The 23,591-nt window shown below is 44.8% G+C and overlaps 1 protein-coding gene across 25 annotated transcripts in view; it reads left to right on the top strand.

Moving 5' to 3' along the window:
- Window positions 1–23,591, top strand: part of CAMK2D (calcium/calmodulin dependent protein kinase II delta) — a 1,139,541-nt gene that overhangs the window by 15,908 nt on the left and 1,100,042 nt on the right. For all 25 annotated transcript variants that reach the window (XM_069631027.1, XM_069631047.1, XM_069631025.1 and 22 more), the window contains exon 2: window positions 9,247–9,341. In XM_069631027.1, coding sequence (XP_069487128.1) covers window positions 9,247–9,341 — 95 coding nt within the window. The remainder of the gene's footprint in view (window positions 1–9,246; window positions 9,342–23,591) is intronic.

Raw genomic sequence — 23,591 nt, 5'->3', positions numbered from 1 at the left:
TTAAATCTTGGCTCATGCCACCTAAATGTGACATTTTTAATAAGCACTTGATCTCCACCATATAACTTTGGTGCTGGCAATCATTTGCTTGGATCAGTTACTGGGCCATCCTCTTCAGTGTTCCTCAACCCCTCCCTCTGATGCTTGACTTGATCTGAAATGAAAGAAACACTGGTAGTCATACATGTCAAATAATCGTGCATCTAATCACCTAGAGTCTCCGCTACACTCTGGGCATCGCTTCTAACTCTAGATAGGGGCATCCTCATGCAACGCCCTGTTACTAATTCATGGGGCGTAAGGTGATGGTCCGAACCTGGCTGATTTCGAAGGGCATTCAAGGCTAGGGATAGGCAATATAGCCATCCCTTTTTCAAAGTTAATCTGATCTTTGCTATCCTTTCCTTGAGGAGGCTGCTGAGCCTCTCAAGTATCCTGTTTGCTTGTCAGTGATAAGCAGAAGAAAAAGTATGCTTTATGTTCAATAAAAGCCCTATTTGTTCAAATAGCTCATTGACAAAGTGTGGCCCATTATCAGACCTTAATACTTTGCACACACCCCATCACAGAAATACTCTGCGCACTAAGAACTTTGCTGCTCAGGTGGCATCAGGCTATGCACAAGGATTGGCTTTGATCCACGGAGGAAAGTGACACACCACCCCCCAATATATACCTATCAGCATTTCATGTCTGCAGCGGAAATGGGCGATTTGGACGGGGTATTACTCCTCTGATTGTTCTTCGTGTATGCCCAGCAGTAAACCACTGACACAAGATACAATTCACAATGAACTGTGCAATGTGTTCAAATAGATTGGGAACACAGCAATCCTCTGCAATAGTGGCAGCAAGACTTTCTTGGGTTATATGCGCGGGATAATACAGCTGCTCAAGTGCGACAAGTGTGACTTTTAGTAATGTTGCTGGCATCACTGGCTTTCCAGTGTTTTCCTGTCTCCATAGTGCTTCAGTGGGGAATGAAGAACACCCCCTCCATCTTCATAGCTCCTTCTCTTTTTGTGGGGCTCTACCGAGTATCTCTATTAGTTGCTTAATTGACAGCATATTTAACCCCTCTCGTACCAACATGCTTCTAGTTGATGATACTTTTATATTTTCAGTTTAGAAACTCAACATTTCTGAAGAATACGCAACCCTTGGCTTTTAAATCTGCGGCTTCGTTTCTGCGAGAAATAAAGTCTGTTCGTTTAGTATGTGCTGCGCATTTTACGACCGCCACGGCTACTGGGAGTTGTTGTGCATTAATGAGCCTGTCGAATAGGGACGCATGGTGCACTGGAGTTCCGTCGGCACGGAGATAACCCCCTCCTTTTCCAACATACAGTCCTGCATGTACGGTTGACGTCACCTAGGCAGAGTCACAGTACACCGTCACTTCCTGATCTTTGTGTTTCTCGAGCTCAACAATAAGCGCTACCAATTCTGCTACCTGAAAAAATGGGATGGTAGTCTTGCACTCACTACCTCAAATTCACCATTTAATCTCTGTTTTACAACTGCAGATCCTGAAGGCCTCTCCCCACCAGTTTGATACAGTTTTGACGAACCATCAATAAAAATAAGTTTCCCTCCTGCTAAAGCATTTTCTTTCACATGAGGTATATCATCATAAAATTCAACATAGCGCAATCGTGTACATGATCACCTTCTATAGGTTCAGCTGCAAACGTGGTATGGGTTCACTATTTTATATCTTAACATATTAATCGCTGGATTAGAAATCATTGCTTCATATGCAGAAGCTCTTTGGATTTCTCTAAAATGGCAATAAGGCATTCTCCACATATAGAGTCATTGCCCAGCCCATGGTAATACTTGTGGACATCTCAATCATAAATGCGGCAGCAGCCAAATATTGTTCACGTGGAAAATGTCCTCTCATGACTGGATCTAAAACCCCATTGTAATACACCAAAGGTTTATACCCTAGTGTTCTTTGTGTGAGTACTGATCCATTAGTGTGTGAAAACGAATATAATTCTTCACTTTAATTGGGGATTGCCAAAACTAGAGGTGTATAAATTGCTCTTTTTAATTCCTCAAATCCTTCCTCCATTTCTTCAGTTCTTTCTATCTTTGTCTTACCAACTTGTGCTTGCAGAGCTGTTTTTGTGTATGTGCTGTAGTCGAACACCCAGGTATAGCAATAATTGCAAAAGCCCAAAAATTGCTGTTTGCTTCACTATATTTGGCTTTGGTGTTTTCATGATGGCCTCGGCTCTCTCGTGTGTCATTTTCTTTCCTTCTTGTGAAATGTACTGGCCTATGTACAACACTTCTTCCTAGCAATACTGTAATTTCTCCTTATCTCATTTGTATAGCATGTCTGCAAATACAGTCATTAACTGAAGAGCCCTTCCTACATTCATCCTCTGTTTCACTACAGATTAATATGTTATCTAAGTACTGAATTACTGCACTTCTGAGATGCCTAAATCCATCTGTAGGACCCTATTAAAAATCAACGGGGACTCACTGTACCCCTGAGGCAAACAAGTATGTTTTAGTCTCTTTTGTCTGAATGTAAAGGAACTAAGATCTTGTGAGTCTTTGTGCAAAAGGATTGAGGAAAACACATTTTTTAAATCGATCCCCGTGAAATATTTTGCTTCAAATGTTATGCTAAACAATATTTTCGCAGGATTCAGAACTAATGGAAATTCTGCTTCTTCAATCTGATTAAGAGTGCTTAAATCCTGGATAAATCTCCACGTGCCCCTTCCAATTTGTTTTAATCTGATACCACTGCAGTATTACATGAGGATTTCAATACTAGGATTCCCTGATTAATCAATGATTCATCAATGCTGAAATAGTCTTAAATATGCCTTCATCAGCTTCTCAAGACATGGAATACTGTTTTGCTCAGGGTAAAATTGTTCCTGGCTTGAGTTTTATTTTAACCTCCCCTATTCCCTTCAATATGCCAACGTCATTTGGGCCTGTAGGTCAAAGTACACTTGGCATTCACTGTTATTTTCTGGGTCAGGACTTCTAAAGCAAGATATGTTTGAAGCTTTCTGTTTAAGAGAACTTATGTCAAAACGACTTCCAAAGCCTACAATATTTAATACACAGCTTACATCTTAATAAATGTCAGTGTAGGACAGGGAGGAACATGAACTGAGCAATTGGGACAACACTGAAGGTGGATCAATACGGCTCATATGGCAAGTTATGAGGCAATGGAAAAGTCCAACAGTTTAAGGAAGCTAAATAAACCAAAGCAAGGCCACCTCCTATAACAGAGTTTGGGCGGTCAATCCTCTTGATCATATAATTAGGTGGTAAAAGTTGGACAATGTCAGGATCAGATATGGTCCAGAATCATGTTTCTGTATAACAAAGAATGTCAGGCTTTAGGTCTGTTAACTGGGAATATATATCTTGTCTGTGGGCCCCCTGCAGATCTGACATTCATCAATAAGCCCAGAACTAAGGAGGGTGCCGACTCTGAGCTAACAGCGGTGCCGCCAAACGATGGAATAGGACTGTCCCCACAGTCGGTCAGTGATTTAAATATGCCGGCACTCCTGGGGAGTGGGGGAACTGCCAGATCTGGGCATTCAAATGGAAAGCCAAAAGGGAAACGGGTGATCGCTGGTGTGTGGGACATAAATTCCTTCCTTGCGTACTTCTGAATAGTATGCATTTGAGGAATATCAGACAAGGATTCGACCCTAGCCAAAGAGAATACAATTCTTTTCATTTCCTAAATTGTGACCTGCCAAGGGACTCAAAGGGGTCTGTGCTCATCTGGGGTGCAGACGTGCTTGCCTTTGGTGCTCCATCCCCAGCACATAAGTGCCTGAGTAAACATATGGACTACGATGCAGCGAATGAATTGGTAAAAAAGGAAGAAATACTTCCCACTAAAATTCAAACAATTCTGACAATACACTCTCAATAAGTTTGTTGTAAGGGTGCTTGCAATGGTGTTCGTGTGGTCACGTGGTTCTCAGAATGTGGTGAGGTCAATCCTGGAGTGTTGTGGAGTGTGATGTGCTGGGAGTTCCACAAGTGGCAGTTGATGATCGTTTGCATGCCGGGTGGGATGTGCCAGTGCCCTTGTCCCTGACTCACATTGTATCTAAGAATAAAGACACCTGAAGGTGCCTACCGACCTAAGCAGTCATTTTTACCCATGGTCCACTTTATTACACTGGCGACGAGGATTCGGAAGCTGCCGCAGAGGGTGCAGTGGAACAAGGACACTGCCCTCCATTACATCAATCCCATCCGGCGGGGCCTGGGTCAGCATCTCGGACCTATTGGTAGATGGTCCAAGGGAGTTGCGGCTGACTGGAATGTGCCGACTTAGTCCCAGTGTAGCCAGGGCGGAGAGCGTAGCCCGGAGTACGGTGTTGGGACAGAGTTTGTGGCTGAAACAGTACCACTGAAGCCGGCTGAGTGCCGGGGCCTGGTGCAGGAGTTGTGGTCGGAGCCAAGCTGTAATCACTGTAGTCGGGTCCTGTAGGTGGGGTCTGGAGGCCAGTGCAAGTGTGAGGTCAGTCCTGGAGCCAACCAAAGTACAAGGGTTGTGCGGTTCTGTGGCTGCAAGAGCGGAGGCATGGTTTCCTGTTAGCGGCCGAGCGGCGCTAGGAGGACAGGTTTGGTTTTTTATACTGTGGGTGCCGGGTGCAGGATGAGCAGATTGCCACTTCCTCACAGAACGACTTTAGAAGGAAGACTAGTGCGGTGCAGTGCATCGCCCAGTGCACCTGGAGAAATGGACAGTGCCGACCAGCAACTGGAGAGTTCTGGCCTTAGCGGATGGTGTAGTGGACATGTTTTCCCTGCGGAGTCGGCAACAGGACTGGTGATGTCGCTGGTTGCAGAGGATGCGTCCTTGCATAAACTGTTGGAATGCAGTGTTCTAGACATTGCCTTGGAACGCGGCACACCCAGGGTGTTGGAGCGTGAGTGCGTTTCCGTTCCACTTCAGCTCTGCTGTGAGGAGAAATCGGCAACACCTGGGGTGGCAACACCGGAGGTGGCAGAAGTTTCTTCCCTGGTGATTGGCGGAAAGGGAATTGCATCAAAAAGGAAGTCCCTGGTCGAAGTCCAAGGCGGCAATACCCTCTTATGGGTCACAGGAAGAGAACATGTCTACACAGATGTCTCGTCTGAGATGTGGATGGGTGCTTTCACATGTTTTGTTGTGACGGCTGTGGTGTTCTACTTCAAAATCTCAGGAACCTTGATCCAGAACTTTGGGACTTCTATGTGAGGATAAATAACCTCACATTGGCAGAGGTCTGATTACGAAGGCATCAGGTGAGCCCAGGGCGTGAGTGGTCATGGGTTTTGTGTTGTGGCCTCGTTAGTTAGTAATGTATAGTTGTTGGGCCTGTGCTGTGTGAGAGCTGGTATGAGTGTTCATGTTGTGGCCCGTTACTTTATGACATATTATTGCAATATATTTGTTTCCCTCCAGGTGGGTTTGGACTTGTGGGTGCAGGGTTTATCACATTCGAGGTGTATTATTTTAGCAGGTTTTGTGTTTCCTTTGCAGATGGGATGGACTTGAGGGTGTGGGTTTGTGTTGCTCTCTCGTGCTTAGCTTTGGGGAGCCATGTTAGCGCAATTGTGTTTGTTTTCAATACATGTACGGTGTAGGCTGTGATTCCAACTACATGCTAATTGAGTCTGGGGTCCTGTTGTTATTGTATTGTGGTGTGTGCATGTATGAACGCAAGTTTTGTGCACTGAACGCCTGGTGGGTTCAGTTAGATGTTAGGTTGATTTGGTGCAGTAAGCTCGAGCGTATATCGATGCACCTTGTGCAATGGATGCCGGATGGGTTCAGTGAGAGGTTATGGTGATGCGAGTGCAGTATGTTTGAGATTTTGTGAAGACTATCTGTGCACTGGACACCGGGTGGGTTCAGTTAGTAGTGACGGCTAGTGTTAGTTACAGTACGTTGGCCGATTTTGGGATAGTGGTGTTTAAGGCCTTGGCGAAACCTTTGAGTTTTGGTACTTGGTGGTGCCTTTTGCCTAGGATGTGCCCATAGATGGCCGTATTCAGGCAAGTTTTACGTAGTGGGGCCCATCCGTTTCTTTTCCTTTTGTCTGTTGCAGGATACCGGCCGGGTCCTGTTGGGGGGGGGGGGGGGGGGTTGTTTTGGGTTACGCTCAGGGAAAGCTACGATGGGTTCTTGTGTTGGTGCGCTTTGCTGATTGTCGGTATTTGGGTTATGTTGTTGTAACTCATGGTTGTGTGCCGTTTCGGGGTGCAGTGTAGTGATTATTAGGAGGTGGCAATGGCTAGGGACCATGTTGGTGTGATGGCAATGGCTAGGGGCCTTTTGGTGTTTGTGACTAGGGGTCACAGGGAGTTCAATCATTGTTGAACTGTGGGTTGGTTGGTCGTGGTGGGACCGTGTTTATCAGAGTAATGTTGTCACTTGATGGTGTTGGTTGTGGTGGCTATTATGGCTGGGGGCATGGCCGGGAACAGGTGTTGCTTTTGTTATGTTCTGCGGCATGGCCACGTTCTGTGTGGACCTGGTTTGGTGGGTGTTGAGTTGTTTTCCCTTCACTAGGAGTTTTGTTGAGTGGCGGGACCGATGGTAAGATGTGCTTGTTTTTGCCCACGTTGGGCTGGGTGGTGCTCGGGTGTGGCAGGCTTGAGGCTCTGAGGGGGCAGCTCAGAGCATAAGGGGGTTGTGCACTAAGGGTTTGGTTGGTCAGTGTGTTTTAATGATTGGAATGCTTTGGTGTGGCAGGCCTGAGGTTCCAAGGGGCAGCTAGGGACAGGTGGCTGTGCGTTTTTTGTTTTCAATCCTTGGAGGTTGTCTGGTTTTCCGTTTGGTTAGTAGTTATAGGGAGTTTGATTTTGCCATGTTGGTGGGTTCTTGCTGTTTGGTGGTCAGAACAGAGTGAATGGTGGTGTTAGCAGTGATAGCAGTGTGTGCGGTGGTTAGGTGTTGGTTGGCAGTGTTGAGTTCATGTTACCCTCTGGGTTGACGGGATGGCGTTTTGGGTCAGCAGAGGAATCCTACGTTTAGTGATGGTGCGTTATGTGGGGGCGTGTGTTTGCGAGCCTCGGTGACATGCGTAACACGTATGTGAGTAGGTGTTTCCATTGGCGGTGGTTCATTGTTCTTGTTCATTGCGTGCTGGCCACACGTTTTTGTATGAGATACTGAGGGGTGTGTGGTCTCTCATTTGCAATTCTCCTTTGCTAAATTTTACGGGGGAAGAAGTGTTGTAATGGTGCCTGCAATGGTGCTCATGTGGTTGCGTGGTTCCCAGAATGTGGTGAGGTCAATTCTGGAGTGTTGTGGAGTGTGACGTGCTGGGGGGGTTTCACAAGTGGCAGTTGATGGATCGTTTGCCTGCCGGGTGGTATGTGCCAGTGCCCTTGTCCCTGACTCACGTTGTATCTAAGAATGAATACCTGAACGTGCCTACCGACTTAAGCAGTCATTTGCACCCACAGTCCACTTTATTACACAGTTCTCAGTATATTCTCCACTTCACCCCCTTACAATTTCTCAGCCGTTTTCAAATGTCCTACCTAGCGAAAGTCATGATAGTATGCAATATTTTCCACTGAAAAGGAGGTTAGAGTTCTTACATGCAGCCTTACAGGATTGTTATTACTGGAAACCAGCTACTGTACTACCCATCCTGGAAATAAAATGCTCTGCTAACCCCCAAAACACTGCCACTGATTTGCCTGCCTCCCACATGCAACACTACTCCTAAAAGTCTAGCCCATGCTTAGAATGTTTAATCATATTACTGATTGCATGGAGTTCAGTGGACTCCACACCCCGTTTCATCTCAATTCCGCATCAAGCATTCCACCTAAAGGACACTCATTCATTTCTCACTTCCCCACCATTCTACTCTCTAGCCTCCATCTTTGTTGCCTTTGGTTCAGTTGGTCCCTCATCCTCCCTGTTTGCCCTCTTTTATAGGCATTCTGACTTCCCTCACTTGGCTTGCATCCCCCACCCCCGTGAGGGTTCCTAAGAATCTGTTCATGGTCATCTTATTTTTTTCCCCCTCTTCACCTCCTTTCTGGATAGCCTAACCATCACCTCCCCCTCCACAGGTGACACTCAAATTCTATTCTCATTTCCATGCATATCTCTGTCACTGTCTGTCTCCCTCTCTCTTCCCACCCATCCTTCATTTTCGAATCCTCATGGTTTTCTAAGACCGAAGGCCTCTACCTCACCACTCCTGACACACAGTCCTTTATCCTTCTCTACTGACGGCATCTCTTCAATCTTGGATTCTCTTTTTGATAGCAAACAAATGCCTAAGCAATTAATTACCACTACTGCTGCAGCTACCACAGTAAACCTACTGAATACGCAAAATCCACCACCACTTGACCCGTGACTCTACTATAACCTTGAGTTCCACGTGTCCTCAGCCAACTTGATTACTGTCCTAGCCTCCTCCTGCTTTTTCCTCTCTACTCATTTGCCCTCACTAAAATAACAAAATGTGTGACTTGCAGTCGCTACAACCTCTCGTATTCCCTTCCCACCACCTTCATGATGGATGGCTCTCCATGCAATGCCGGTCTTGCCTCAATTTCCTCCTTTTATTCGCATCGATCAATCAGCTACCACACTACTTCCAGGAAAGCCCTATTTCCTGGCTCTCCCTACATTAAGCTTAGAAAACCCAAGCCTTGCTCAATTTGTCGGTGTCACCACTCCCACACTCTGTCTCCCATTTTTCCCATTTCATTTCTCCTTGTTCTTTGGAACATCCCACCCCAAAAAAACTATTTAAGAGCACCACCATGCTGCAGCCCTCTAGCATAGCTCGGATCAACCATCTTCCTGCACGCTTGAGACTAAGCATAGTCGTCCATCCCTCTTGATTCCCAACCTGGTCTTACCTGTAGAAAGTCGTAAATGTTTATTATGTCGGTCATCTGCCCCCCGCCCCAAACGTCTCATCCGTTATACAAAGCTGTTCATTTAATGCATATTACCTCCATTCTGTACTGACCAGATTTCCTCTTCCCATCACCAGCTGGCCAATGGGGCACCCTTATAATACTGCTTTCCCCTCACACTGTAGGACATCCAGGAATGGGAGTGCTGATGTCTGTGGATAGTTATGCCTGTTGGCCAGTGTTTCTGTTCGAAGGGCTATCCTTTCCTCGTATAAATACAAAAATGAGAAACTAGCCACGTCTCTCGAGCATGTTGCCTCCCTAATTGAATTCCTTTCTGATATTTTGCAGGGGTGCATTCTCCGTTGTGAGGAGATGCATGAAAATTACTTCGGGGCAAGAGTACGCTGCCAAAATCATCAACACTAAAAAGCTGTCTGCGAGGGGTGAGAATTGTTTGTTTGCACAATGGTTATTTATTTACGTCTAGTGCAAGAATTTATTTTGGGGGTCGGCGTGGTCTGTTTTGAGATCTGTTTCTGGAGAATTGCTCCAAGTTGTGAAACGTATGTAATGCAATAGCTGCCGAGAGGACCCATACCACGTGTGATGTCATCAGCCATTCTTTCGTGTTAGTCAACCACACTTTACGTTCTGGGGCTTTTAGTTCGATACTTATGAGAAAATGCGAATGTACAATTCTCACATTGAGATAAAGCCAAGGACTCTCAAAGTGTGGCACCAGTCATTGGGGCAGGTCTCAGCGGTGGTTAATGGTCTGATTAGAAGACCCATTGATATGATAAGTCATTTATAACACGCCTTTACAAAAGGTTTCCAGGTGCGACAAGACAAGGAAGGGAAGCCAAAAGGAGGACAAAACAATGATCTTACTAGGCTTTGTCATTCAGATCACTCAAGTGCAGGGCGTAGAGGAGGGCGGGGGAGTGCCAGAGGAGAGGGCGGGGAGGGTGAAAAGGAATTCATGAGTGCAACCAGGGAGGTGGCTCATAAGTGCAGATAGTCCGTGGGCTGTAGGGTTGCAGATACAGTCCCCAAGTGGTTGGGAGGCCTGGAGGCAGTGCAAGGGCAACTGGTCATGCAGTAGCCTGGTCCTGTAGATTCAGTGGGTGGGTAGGTAACGAGAATGCGCAGCAGACGGGGACATCAGCAAGGGAGAGAGAAAGCAGAAGTGAAAAGGAAGGTCTTGAGATGGTCCTGATCAAGGTTGAGAGCGGCAGGGAGGCTGTTCCAGAGGGAAGCCCCAGCCAAGGACAGAGATCTAACCCCCACTCTCTGCCTCGAGACGCATCTGACCCTCAGAGAGTTGGAGATGGATGAGGGAAGGGCTCGAGAAGGAAGATCCTTAGGAAGAGAAAGTTGGATCTAGTGTGGTCCCTGACCCCAGAAAGCCTTTTGGACGATGCAGAGGGTTCTTGAACTTGATGCTTACAGCCACAGGGAGCCAGTGGAGAGATTTCACAGCTGGAGAGATACGATCCCTGGGCTTGAGGCCAAGAACTAGTCTTTCAGTCCTGTTCTGGAATATTTGTAGAGGGCAAGAGTAGAGGCAGGCAGATTTGGAAAGAGGCTGTTGCAGTAGCCCAGCCTAGAGAGTACCAGGGCTCTGGAGACAGTGAGCTTCTGGGGGAAAGGGAGAAAAGGAAGAATACCTGAGGAGGTGCAGCTGATAGTGTGACTTCTTAGAGAAGAAGTCACACTGTGTGAGGAGAGAAGGAGAGGGTGGAGTTGAAGATGACACTAAGGTTTGTAGCCTCACAGGAAGGTGCAGGTAGGGAGCCCAGGTTGGGCGGCGAGAGTGAGGCGGGGACGGCGAGAGCAGGTGTCCCAATGAGGAGGATCTTCCTTCATTTTAGTGGAAGCCACAAGGAGTGTGTTGCTCTCCCTTTCTTTGGTTTCAGAATAATGCTGTCTTTGTGTAGTCCACCAATCCCAACACACACACACACACCTTTTGGTGACTGCTCGACTCCATGCCCTTAAGACACCACTTTAATGCATAAAAACAAGAAATACCTCTTACCAATTTCTTAGATGGTGGCCCCATCAAAATCCACTCCCACTGTAAAAATCAGTTATGTTATTACCCAAGTACAGGCCACTCAATTTATCAACCTTTAAGAAGAATGAAGCGCCGTGTTAAGCCTGCTGGCTTTCACACCTGTAACTGCAGAGTGGACACAACTCTCTAACGTGCATGCTTAACCTGCTGAGCTATCTCACAGGTATGTCCTTTGGAAATTGTTATTTTTCCATGATGCAGCTTCTAAATGCATCTCTTGCTAAATGTGACGCCCCAGACTGGGCACACGTTGTTCTGGGGGTGTGGAGTAACATAATTGCCCTATACCCGCTACCAGCCCTGTCCATTGTACTTGACCCTTTTTGTAAGCCATTGAAAGTTGGAACTATGCGAATGCTTTCTGATGAACTTTCACTGTTCATAGTTATGCATTTTACTGAGTTATGCCTCAGGGAACTGAAACTTGATGCCAAATAATTTGTCTTAAATGTTTTCTCGACACTGCTTAACTAGGAACATTTGAGCAGCATTTTGCAAGGCAGATGGTGTCCAGTGTTTTCTTAAATGGAAAAATGTCGTTCACTACTGCTTATGTTTGTCTGATCAGAGTTAGGGAAAATGCTCTTCGGTATTATTTTCTTTGTTTTAATTATTTGAAGATGAATGTCTATTCTTAGCCCTTTTGTCAAACCGATGATAGCGCTGCGCTCTACAAGTTTGCCAACCACATCACGCAAGTAACCTTCATACATTCCTTTATTCTCTTATGTAACCCGAACACTGCCCTATCAGCTACACGTTTGGGCTGTGAACCAAGTTTTTTCACAGTTGATTGTTTCACCTTACCCACAATCCTCTAAGCATTTAAAGATGCAGTGCAAGGTCTACAAGAGCTTCTGGCTTAGCCTATTCACCGAGCATATGCGTTGCTGCGGTTCTTCACAATATTTACACCTTTCAGATCACTTTAAGTGCTAAGGACGAGCTTGTCCTATTTGCATAGACTTACGTAGAGCTTAGCCTTTGAGGGGTTAAATAGCGGATGGTTTGTAGGAAATGGCTGCCGTCATGTGAAGGATCAATCTCTAAAGGCTCAGTTTTATTAAATGTCTTTGGGCAAAGAGACTGGCTGTCTGCCAATGCATTTCCCCGTGCCACTGTTGGTGCTCCCCTTGCCAACCCACTAGCGCACGTTGTGAAATTTCTGAAGGCACGCGGATGCAGACACTACTTTACTGGGGTTCAAGTCTTTTGTGGGAACGTTTATATAGCCCATAGGAAACGCCCATACATAGAGGTTTAGTCGCATTCTTCGCTTCAGTGATGGAAGAGCAGAACGGCTAGCGGGGATTGGGCCGTGCCAGGTAGGTAGAGGCAGGTCCTACCTCTGGAGATGGGTCTTGAGCTTTTTCTAAGCTGCTGCAGGAAGGGCAAGGCATAGCGATGGTTGTTTTTCCGAGTTAAGATGCGTACGCGGATTAGGCCTGAATCTCTGTCCTCCATTTTAGAAAAAAAACATAAACTAGTGTTGGGCATGTCACAGTTTGTCCCAAATAGAATAAACCCAGTCTTGGCATTTATTTAAATCCTGTGCCAAATCCTTTCCTTTACCAAGCGCTCGCTTTAGTCAGGAATAGACCTGGAGCGAGCCACCCCAAGCATGCTCTTCAGGAATAAACCTGGAGCGAGCCAGCTCAAGCATGCTCTTCAGGAATAAACCTGGAGCGAGCCAGCCCAAGCATGCTCTTCAGGAATTAACCTGGAGCGAGCCAGCCCAAGCATGCTCTTCAGGAATAAACCTGGAGCGAGCCAGCCCAAGCATGCTCTTCAGGAATAAACCTGGAGCGAGCCAGCCCAAGCATGCTCTTCAGGAATAAACCTGTAGCGAGCCAGCCCAAGCATGCTCTTCAGGAATAAACCTGTAGCGAGCCAGCTCAAGCATGCTCTTCAGGAATAAACCTGTAGCGAGCCAGCCCAAGCATGCTCTTCAGGAATAAACCTGGAGCGAGCCAGCTCAAGCATGCTCTTCAGGAATAAACCTGGAGCGAGCAAGCTCAAGCATGCTCTTCAGGAATAGACCTGGAGCGAGCCAGCCCAAGCATGCTCTTCAGGAATAAACCTGGAGCGAGCCAGCTCAAGCATGCTCTTCAGGAATAGACCTGGAGCGAGCCAGCCGAAGAATGCTCTTTAGGAATGCCATGCCAGAGCAGGTGGCGGATCTAATCTGATTACTTCCTCACAGGAAGGAAGTGTTGTGTGGTCTCTTCTTATTCAGCCATGGGCAGGCTTTCTTTATTTGCCATTTAGGGTATTCTGGTGGAATTCAGACATTTATTCCTGATTTATATGCCATGATTACTTACCACTTTATACTTCCATTAACTCGCGGGTTATCTTGTTTAGCCAAGGACCCGTTCTGATTTGTCTCCTTGTGAAGTGGCTCAGTGGGCGGAATGATCACACAGTGGTTAGAGATTACAATCATGTACCCCTGTTTGTTCATGCTTTGGCCCCGACTCTACAATTGCATTACCACCTCCATCGCGGACTATTTATTACACGTCAATCAGAATTGTTTCTTTGCAAGTATTTCATGGAAGCTACCTTACCCACATAATGTATAGATGGGATGAAAAACGGACCCATTCCTGAAGTCCGCTTCGATTGGAATGTGAAGAGCGTTATATGTATTTAACATGAGAAAACCAAACAAGCATTGGCAAATTTGGATGGAAACTGACCAAGCAGGGTTCGAAATTGAGGGGAGCTATTTTGCTCCCACTTCTAGTCTTGGAGAGCCTGGTTAGCTTAAAACCCACAGTTAACCGGAGCTACTTTTGGCTCCCCAGGCCAATAGATGCTTTAAAAATATGCATATGTGACATTAACTTTGAGTATTTGAGAATGCTAATGAAGAAGAATTGGGACACACCTAGTACACATTTAAACATAATGAAACCTACATAATGGACACAAAGTTAGTTTGCATCTCATGTGCAAGTTAGATGCGAGGTGTGTTGGGTACTCTGGCCTGGTTCCCCAGCGGTAGCTCCTGCCTCCTGGGTGGTGAGGAGCTGGTTTTAACAGCTGATCATTGATGGTACTTTGCTTAAATTCGAACCCTGCAAAGGCCAAGTTATTTCTTACGTACCCTTCATTGGAACTTGAGACATGTCAGCAAAAAAAAAAAACACGATTTTGAAGAGCAGTTTTTGCAGCAGAATTGGGAAACTAAGACTAGCGTGCTAGAAGCGAACACCTATGTCCTTTTGGAGACTGCTCCGCTACGACATAAAAGAAGAAAGGATGTGTGAGACAAATTACTCCATGAAGATGTTTGGGGGAATATTTTGTGAAATCATTTTAAGGGCAAACCTGGAGAAACAGTGAAATGTTTAATTAAAATGAATCCTATGATAGTAAATCAAGTAAGAAAAATAAGTGAAGTAGAGTCATGTTCATCCATTGGCGTTCTCGGGGTGTCAGTGGAAGGAGGACGATTGAATTCACATCTGGTGATGAACTTTCTGTTCAACAACATCGTACAAGTTGGAACATTTTGGAAGCGTTGGAGAAGGACCGTTTCCTTTTTTCTGAAGAAAGGAATTGCGAGAATACAGACATGTGACTTCTGTGCGCAAGTTCATAGAGTGCAGTGTTGGGGCAATGCTTGCTTATGTAGTTAGAAAAGTGGTTTAGTCAAAAGGAAATGATGCAGCTAGAGCGGATAGAGTGCCAACGAACCTGTTTACCATCCGTCCCTCCGGGCGAAAGTAGCATATAACGGTGAGCCAACAGCACGTCCTATTATTTTAAAGACCGAAAGGCAACATTTTATTAACACCCGTCATCCTCAGCTGTGGTGGTTCATAATCCTGGGCGTGTCTTTAGGGCTTCTGTCTTTGATGTTCCTACTTTATTTCAGGTCCTAAGCCCAGCTGGAGCTGCCGGGATGACTCATTGAGCCAACATATGTTGTGGCCAGCAAGGATGTGCCCACATTCCTGTTCAGTGTGCACAGTTTCCCAAATTGATTTGGCAGATACGCATGTCATTGCGCTGGCAATGATAACCCTTCGTTTCATTGCTTGGCTTCTGTAGAACGCTTGCTAGTATCCTTCCATGCAATGACGTATAAAGGCCTTTACAAAAATATACCTTGTGTATCAAATTTCAAGTCTTGACTTTGCAGAAAAGAAAAGTAGTAGGCTTGCAAAGTACTGACTCATTATTTAGTGTGTTTTGGGTAAACAGTGCACTGTGCAAGCTACTAGCCAGGCATAAAGTGTCACTCGCCCTGTGGCATGAATACTAGTCCTCCACATGCAATCAGCACACCATTTCTTACTCACCAAGGGCGTTTTACCTTTCAGAGTGTCACATTTTCTTGTTCTATGTCACAAAAGCCTAATTTTCCAGCCGTCCTTCAAGTCAACTTGGTTGCGGTACGTCTACCAAGTTTATTTATTCCTCCTGAGTGGCGTGAGCTCTTGGGCTGCTCATAAAAGGACCTAGACTGGGGAAGATCATGACAATATTGTTATGCAATCTTGCAGCGAGCGTGCTGTGCAGTTTTAGTTCACTCTAGCAAATACACTGGCAAAGGGGAAGCCAAGGTTCCTGAGGCCACTTCTCTCTCTTCCAGTCACCTTTTTCCCCGTGCAGCCATAGAACTAGAGTTCGTACTGGCAATGACACATATAACGCGGAAACAGGCCGTTTTAAACCGCCGGTTTAAACGTAAGTTATAATTTAACATTGTATGAATGTGGTGGAGGACTCTGGAATGGGAGAAGGGTTTTGGACGTCTCCATGTCTTCCAAATATGAAAGCCATGTGAAGAAGATGCATGATGTGTTGAGATCAGAAACTTGCATAGGGATGTTTTTGTTTTTTTAATTATTATTTTATTTAAACAGAGGTGCTTTGTATTTGATAGTGTACTTACATGCAGCTTGAAGATCGGCACCCATTACCTAATGCTTTGTGATTGTGGCTATCAAAACATATCTTTGTACTTGGAAGAGGGTGTATTTAAGATTACACTTTGTATTATCTATAATGGAAGATGGGAGGGGACATAGAAAATATATGGAAAACAAATGACCATATACAGAGGGTATGATGGGCATCCAAGTATAATTTCATGTTCTGATAAAGGGACATTCATTTGTAATATATTTTTTCAAATCACAATTTTTATGGTACATTTATAAAGTTTACAAGTGCCTAAGTGAAGATAACATTGACTTAAATGTGTATGTGTAATGAATTGTAAATGGCACTTTATTTAAACACTGAAAAACTGAAAGGAAAAACCTGTTCATTCTGTTCAGTTCTGATTATGACTTCTCTATTGGCCCCACTTAGTTTGATTCAAATGCGCGACTAAATTGAGCATTTAACCTCCAATCGGGGGCGTGCATGGCCAATGGGTAAGCTGACCCAACTGCACATTTAAGGTGTTCATGCATATGAAAAAAAAGTTCTCATCTCTACTCGGCTAACAAGCTCCTCTAACACATAAAGTTAGAGAGGAACCCCACTCCTGGCGAAGCCATGCCATCTCCTAGTTTGGGAGACTTGCATTGGTTAAAATATTTTCCCCCGCCTCATGTGCTGTTCCAGACTTTCCCGGCAATTGTTCCTGAGAAACTGCTTCAACAGCTACTCCGAGTTGTCACGGCATTCACATGGAATCGTCCTCTCCTGAGGGTACATAGAACTACTTTACATCAATGTGGTAAGAATGGTGGCTTGTCCTCGCCTTTCAGGTATTGCATACGATATGGAAAGGTATTGGGAACTCGGTGGCTGTAATATCCATGGTTTGGTTTTGTAAGGGCAATGCCCCTAGCAATGTACAAGCTTCCCGGGGTTCATGTCACTGGGTGAGTATGGGACAGGCCCGCTCACACTTCCTCTTTGGTTTAGTAGCACTTGCCCCCTTAGATGACTGTTACCATTGTAAGTCACCCATTTCTTGCATATAACATATGTATATTTTCTGTTTGTGTCTCCTCGTCTTGCTCCTTCACCTCCATTTATTCTCAAAATTAAGATTGGATAAGCAGGAGCTAAAAGTAGCTCCTGGGTATCAAGCTTTAACCAGTGACCAGGCGTTACCATTGGGATACGAGGTGCTCGTAAATGGTGTTCTGAAAACCTATCATTTGGTCCATTATTTATGACTCTATATGCTTTAAATGTCACATGGATGTGTCATAATGTTGATTTATAGATTGTCCCAAATGCACAGCATTAAATTCATGTAGGTCTGTTTGTTCAGGATCAGTTGGCCTGGGGAGCCAAAAGTAGCTCCTGGTACCTGTTGGTGTCTAGTTAGGCTACAGGCAGGAGCTTACTGGCTCCCAGCTTCCCTCAATTTCGACCCCAGACACATGCATACATATTGTAGAACGATGTTCATGCACTTCCAAGCATATACATATTTATTTTATGATTCAATTTTTTGTGATTAATCTGATCTATGTTGGCTAGTGTGCAGGCAGGTTTCTACACCGCTCTTCAAATTCCTTTTAAACTTTCAAGGAAATGGGTTGGGGGTCATTACCGATATTCAAACAATAATTAGCCAGTCACTCCCTGATGGCACCTCAGTTTGCTTAGTGGGGGAAGCAGTTTATCTTTGAACCTGCTGGCGTTCGGTGGCATCGACATGGTCCGAAGTACATTGGTGATTGCAAGAATTAACACTTCAATTCATTGGCAATTCCAGTGCATTCCAGTCACTAAGGAATAGCACTCTAAGATATGAAGGGATGCTGTCATTTGTTTCATGCATAACAACTATACTTCTAGGAGATGGGGAACTTTTTGTGGAATTTTGTAAAAACAAAAAAGGATTTTTCACACCCTACCAATCTGGGAGCATTAGACATCCTGGACTACTAACCTCAACCTTTCTTTTCGTTAGACTACTCAAGTTTGCTAAAGGTTTGGCCTAGTACCATCTTTGTATGCTAAGCAAGTGCTGTATAACCTAGTTATCAAAGATGACAAATCAGATGGGTGGGGTTGATGCATGTTGGATTCCATTTATTAACCGATATATCATCCGATTTCTATGAACTCGATCAGAACCATTTGAACAACTTTTAATAAAATCATCTTGAAAACAAAATAAGCATTAATTGATTTCATTACAATGTAGGTATGAAGAGTAGAGGACATTGGGATAGTTCTATTTTATATTGCGTTAATGCATAACTCTTATTTTCTCTATTCTTATGAACAGAACCACATTTGCCATGAGCTCGGGCAGCATTTCCTTGCAACGCCACTTAGCCGTAGTTGTGATATGCAGCAAAGAATATAGCGTCCCCATGGTTCTAAATTGTCACGTTTACATCTACCTCAGACACTTACCTAAGCACCAGGTAACGCATGTAGAAGAGTGAGACCTTCAAAGATACTATTTTGTTTTAGTTTACTCTGTCCTCAATCTTAACCTATAAGCAAGTCTGTGCTTCATTGCCCTAAGTTCTCCTTTGGTTCTAGCCATCCTCTGCTGAACACACTCGTTCCCGAATGAAAGCCCAACTCCCACATTAATCTGGAAATGCATGTTAAACACTACAAGTTGGAACTGGTGGACTGTTGAACCAGTAAACCTTCTGATTGCCTATTTCAAGGGCAAGTGTTCAAAAGTCTCCTTTATGGCTCCGTCCCAGACACACATCAAAGTCCACATCAAGGCTAAATGTCTGTGAGGGCTGCTGTTTGTGAATTTTAAGAAGATGGTTTGTTTATAGTGTTCACTCTGCTTGACAGCGGTTTCAGGTTGGGGCACAATGATGACAGATAATTACTGGTTGAATATTGAGAAAGTAGGCTCGTTTGGTCATGTGGAAAGAGATCCGCGTAGTTCAGTGTTCAAAGAACTTGTGGATTCACCCTGAGGCTCAATGGACCATTTGCAGGGAGAATATGGGCTATAGGCACTCGGGAATAAGCGACTTTCAAAACCCCTGTGTAGTCGAAAGAGACACCGTTCTGAGGAGATGCAGAATTGGCGTCCAGTGTGTGGAGGCTTGCAAGTTGAGAGTTGTCTATTCACCCCCTAATCGTTCTGTTTTAGGAGCTTATTATCAATTGATAAACTGTGCCAGACCAGCATGTGATGCTAGGCGACCAGTGATTCTGTAGAGTTGTCATGGAACAACTTCTATTTAGCTAATCTACACCTATGGTGACATTTCCACTGGAAAATAAATAAATTATGGGTATAGATAATCATTGAGCCTTGTTAACGTACCTGGAGACTTTTTGATTCTGGAATATTGTTCCTAAAATTGTAAAACCTTGTTATTGTTTAGCAATGGCATACTTTCAGATATTAGAAATCCTAATGAGAGATAATGTACTAACACAGTAGACACTCTCTCATATCTCTCTCGTAACATATACAAAACCAATTTGCCATTTTGCTGTTCACAATATCATGAACCTGTTCCAAGCTGTGGCCTACATTTGTGTCGAATATGCATTTTATATGCATGGAGTGCAAGCACAAATTTGTTTCTGTAACTCAGTCTGTGTTATGCCTGAATATATCTCTTGCTAGGGGAGCAGTTTTAGAAATAATTTATATAAATATGGAAAACAAATCTCAACAAGACCTCTAGTAGACTGCCATGAGCTGTCATCTTGACAATGCTGTTTTGTCAGGCAACTGCTGCTTGCATCTGGGCTTCTCTGCTATGAAGGGGATCTCTGGAAAATGCCATAATTCATTCTAAAAGTACAAGCTGAGGAAAATTAAGTACCAGATTCTCTGTTTTTACTGCAGACCCACTTGTAGAGCTTTCTGTTAATATGTTGATCTTTTCCCTAAGTGGCAATCCCTGATTTAATGTTCCCTTTTAGATGCTTGCACCCCACAGTTCTGGGAGAAGAAACCCCCTGTGTGTATCATTGAAACACAAATGTATTAAAATAGAAGAAAATCAATGGTGGTCCCCTTATTTTATGCAGAGGAAGTCACCACAAGTGGATACATGAATGTGTAGAACTTATATACGCAATTAGCACCTTTGGCAGTGGAGCCAGCCAATTAGGAGGCACGAAACGCAGACTGATTAATCTCGGCCTGTCTTCCAAGCCGCCTGATGGCCGGTTCACCCACCCGCCATCTCCCCCCACCACACAACAGTAATTTGTCCCCACTCCAATCCCCACTTACCTGGTTGCAGCTGCAGCTTCTGTAGCTGCTCAGTTTGGCTGCCATGGAAATGGAAGAGGTGCTCCATGCGGAGCCCCAACTTCCTAGACCATGACAACCATGTTTGTATAGTATTTCCTTTCTGTGAACATGATACTGTAAGGCTAATCCTCACTGTTGAGGCCAAAACATGTTGGGGAATGCTTGAAGGGATGTGACCAAGCAGTTCGAGCTGGACTGCCCCATTTGGGGTGGGACCAAGCCTCATGTGCTTATGGTCTTTCCTCTTTTGTAATGGCTTGGCAGGCGAAGAACGATGGTCTAGCGGGGTGGCCAGGGCAATGACAGAGGTTAAGATTAATTTAATTCTAGACATTCCAGCCATCACTTCCTTTGTTTTGCAGCATTCTCCTTGTGTGTTAATGTATTATCCTCCCACTGTATCCCACCTGGTATAAAACGAGCAGTGATGATAGTTTAGGAGGCACTGCGTTTTCTTTATATATCCGTGCTTGTTTGGATCCTGATGTTGCCATTCCACGTGCAGTGTGAGCGAGTCATGGCATTTTCAGCTCAGATGAAAATCTGATTACTAAAATGGCTAAAAGAAAAAAGTAGGCTATCGAAGGTATTTGACAGTGAGCCTTTCTATCAAGTTTCTCTGATTGTTGCTGAAAAAGCAGGATGTATGTGTGCAGGGGGCATCAGAAGAGGGTTGCAGTACTTATTTCCTTTGCCCAGACAGAACAAACCCAAAGGACAACTATGATCTGATTGGTTATTTATAACGTGCTTAATACCCAGAGATTTCTAAGCGCGGACCCGGGATCGTACCTGTGGTGCTCTGTGTCGTCTTACTTCCAAGGCAAGGCCGTTGCCCGTGAGCTATCCTCCCAAGACCCATGAGATACTGGTGGGTTTCCTATTTTTCTTTTTTACCTTTTCTTTATTAGCAGTCACTTGGAGGAATCTATAGAGAGAATTCCTATTTGTGGATATTGGTAACACCACTCTGTCAAGATTGAAGAAGGGACTGTCCATACAGTATGGAAAGCATCCATAGTATCTGCCAACTTTGACTGCAAAGACCATGCAAAACAATTGAACTCCTTTTAGTGTGAGTTTCCCTATGCCTTTGTGGCACCCTTCACTTGTGTCAAGTGGTTACGACAGGAGATGTCCCATACCTGTGACCCTGGTTTCCAAAAGTATTTCGTGTCTTCCTTTTGCCTCCAGCACATGTAGGGTAGGAGGAACCTTGAATTCTGCAGTGATGCAATTCACAAACTGAGTTCGCCAGCACAAAGTGCTATGTGCAGGCAGATGCGCCACACATGCTGCATTTCCGGCTTGGATGCATGCTGGCAGAGTGAATGTCACGCTTGGAAGTACTCCCCCCCCCCCCCCCCCCCCCAATTCACAAGGGTATGCACTGTCATGTTCGGCATTTCCTGCTGCTCCCTCCCCTGCAACTGATCTCTTCTCTTGCAGGTTAGTCGCAATGAAAAGTGAAACCCCCAGTCGGTTATTTTCAGATCCCTCTTTGCATTTATCTGTCACATGCATTACGTTTTTACCCCCAGAACATGTGTGCAAAATAAACAATTCAGGGTCATGTCCCTAGGAACCCCAACTGCAAATGGGCTGATTTCCCCCCCCCATGTGAACATGCAGCCAACCCTAGCCCACCATCCACATGTCGTTGGATAGGGATGCATGGGCTCGCTGCAGTGCTGTTGTTCCTGCATGCCAGTCTCTCTGCCTGTTTGCAAACCCCTGTTTTGAATCCGATGTTTGCATGCAGGGAGGCTCTCCTGCAGAGCATGAGGCACGCATTGGCACTTTGTGAATGGGCTCCTGTTTTGTCTCTTCATAAAGTATTTCTGCGTGATGCCACAACCATTTTCTCCTAGTGACGTGGGCATCTTCAAAGGGGAACCATGTCTCACACAGAGCGGTCAACTAATCCCCCTACCCCCAGGTCCTATAATTCCAAGAGGGAAAGGAGAGCCCAAGAATCCACGCACATGCGACATTATTGTGGACTGCTAGGCCTTTTTAATTGGCCTATTTACCTGCCTGAGGTTGGTGCAAAGCCTTGAAGGCTCTACGTAGCCTCTAGCTTTGCACTTTCTTGCTCAGTACTTTTGTTCTCTTCTGTTTGCCCCAAGATGTTTGCATTGTTACCTTTCATTCTAAGAGCACTCTCTAGTAGGAAAGAGAAAGGAAATCTTGCCCCCTTCAACGTGCCTATTCCCTTTAAAATCTATCCACGCCACCATTGCTCCTACTCTGCTGAAAATATGTCTCCTTTTATGGGCGGTACTTTGCAGGTCTTGTAATTACAACCATGAATCAAATGGGTGTCGCGTCTCTGGGTGCGCTCCCTTTTCTCTATCGTTCCAGGCTATTTGCCCTCTAGAACTGGGCAGAAGCCCTTGGTTAGAAATTAGTAGCTAGGTCAACCTTTTCTGCTCTAACCTGTCTTTTTCTGCCTGTTCTACCTCTTCTTTTTTGTCTTCTCGTTGCTCTATCGCTTGTCATTGGGTTATCTGTGTTTTCCCACATTAATCATCTGATTCTGTTACCCTAAACACGCCTCTGGTACTTGCCCGTTGGGCCATCCCCTTCTATCTGGTACTAAGTTAATAGAGTTTCCTTCCATCACTTTGCCTTTGAATTAATGCCTGGCTAGTAGCTTGCAACATGATGTTTTTCATGAAGCTCTCCATGCTGTTTTCCGTGCCGCGCACTTCGCGTACAACACGATCTTCACAAGATGGCAAAACCACTCGCACCCACCCTCTCACTCTTACTGGGTGTTCAACTGGAAGGTTCATTGTTGTGAGGAATAACCTGCAAGAGGTTTGTAAGTACCCTGCTGACCGTCAAGTATGGAGACACTCTGATATTAATCCAAAACTTAGAAAGCACTCACAGGGGCACAAAATCATTTTTTAAATCCACATTTGTATTTGATTATGCATTAAAAAGGCATCACCTTTGGCACTCAGCAATGGTGGATAAACATACGCGTTTCACATGCTGCCTGGGCTTTCCCAAGGGTACTGTCAGTCACTCCATTTACTTCTATTAACTTACTTAGAAAAACACCATTTTCTGGTGATTTCGATTGTATTGCTCTTACCATGCCAGTGGCCATCTTGGAATAGAGCCGTACTAATCTACTAAATATCGTCTTCATTTTCAATGTACACTGTTTTTAATATAAGCATTGTTAATTTAGTAGGAAATGTTAAATATATTAATAACCATGCGCATACCCCTGCACAGAACGTTTTGGGTTAAATCCCAATGATGACTATGCCCTCCCACTTTATCATGGCTATCCTGTTTATTTTCCACTGTGCGTTTTTTCAGTATGTCATGTTGTCCTACATTTGCCACCTTAATCTCCATGATCATTAAGATCTTTTCAATACAGTGGTGATTAATCCGTACAAAAAT

This window comes from Ambystoma mexicanum, chromosome 6q, assembly GCF_040938575.1.
Source record: "Ambystoma mexicanum isolate Mex_15411 chromosome 6q, UKY_AmexF1_1, whole genome shotgun sequence".
Classification (NCBI taxonomy): domain Eukaryota; kingdom Metazoa; phylum Chordata; class Amphibia; order Caudata; family Ambystomatidae; genus Ambystoma; species Ambystoma mexicanum.
This window is presented reverse-complemented; position numbering and strand designations above follow the sequence as displayed.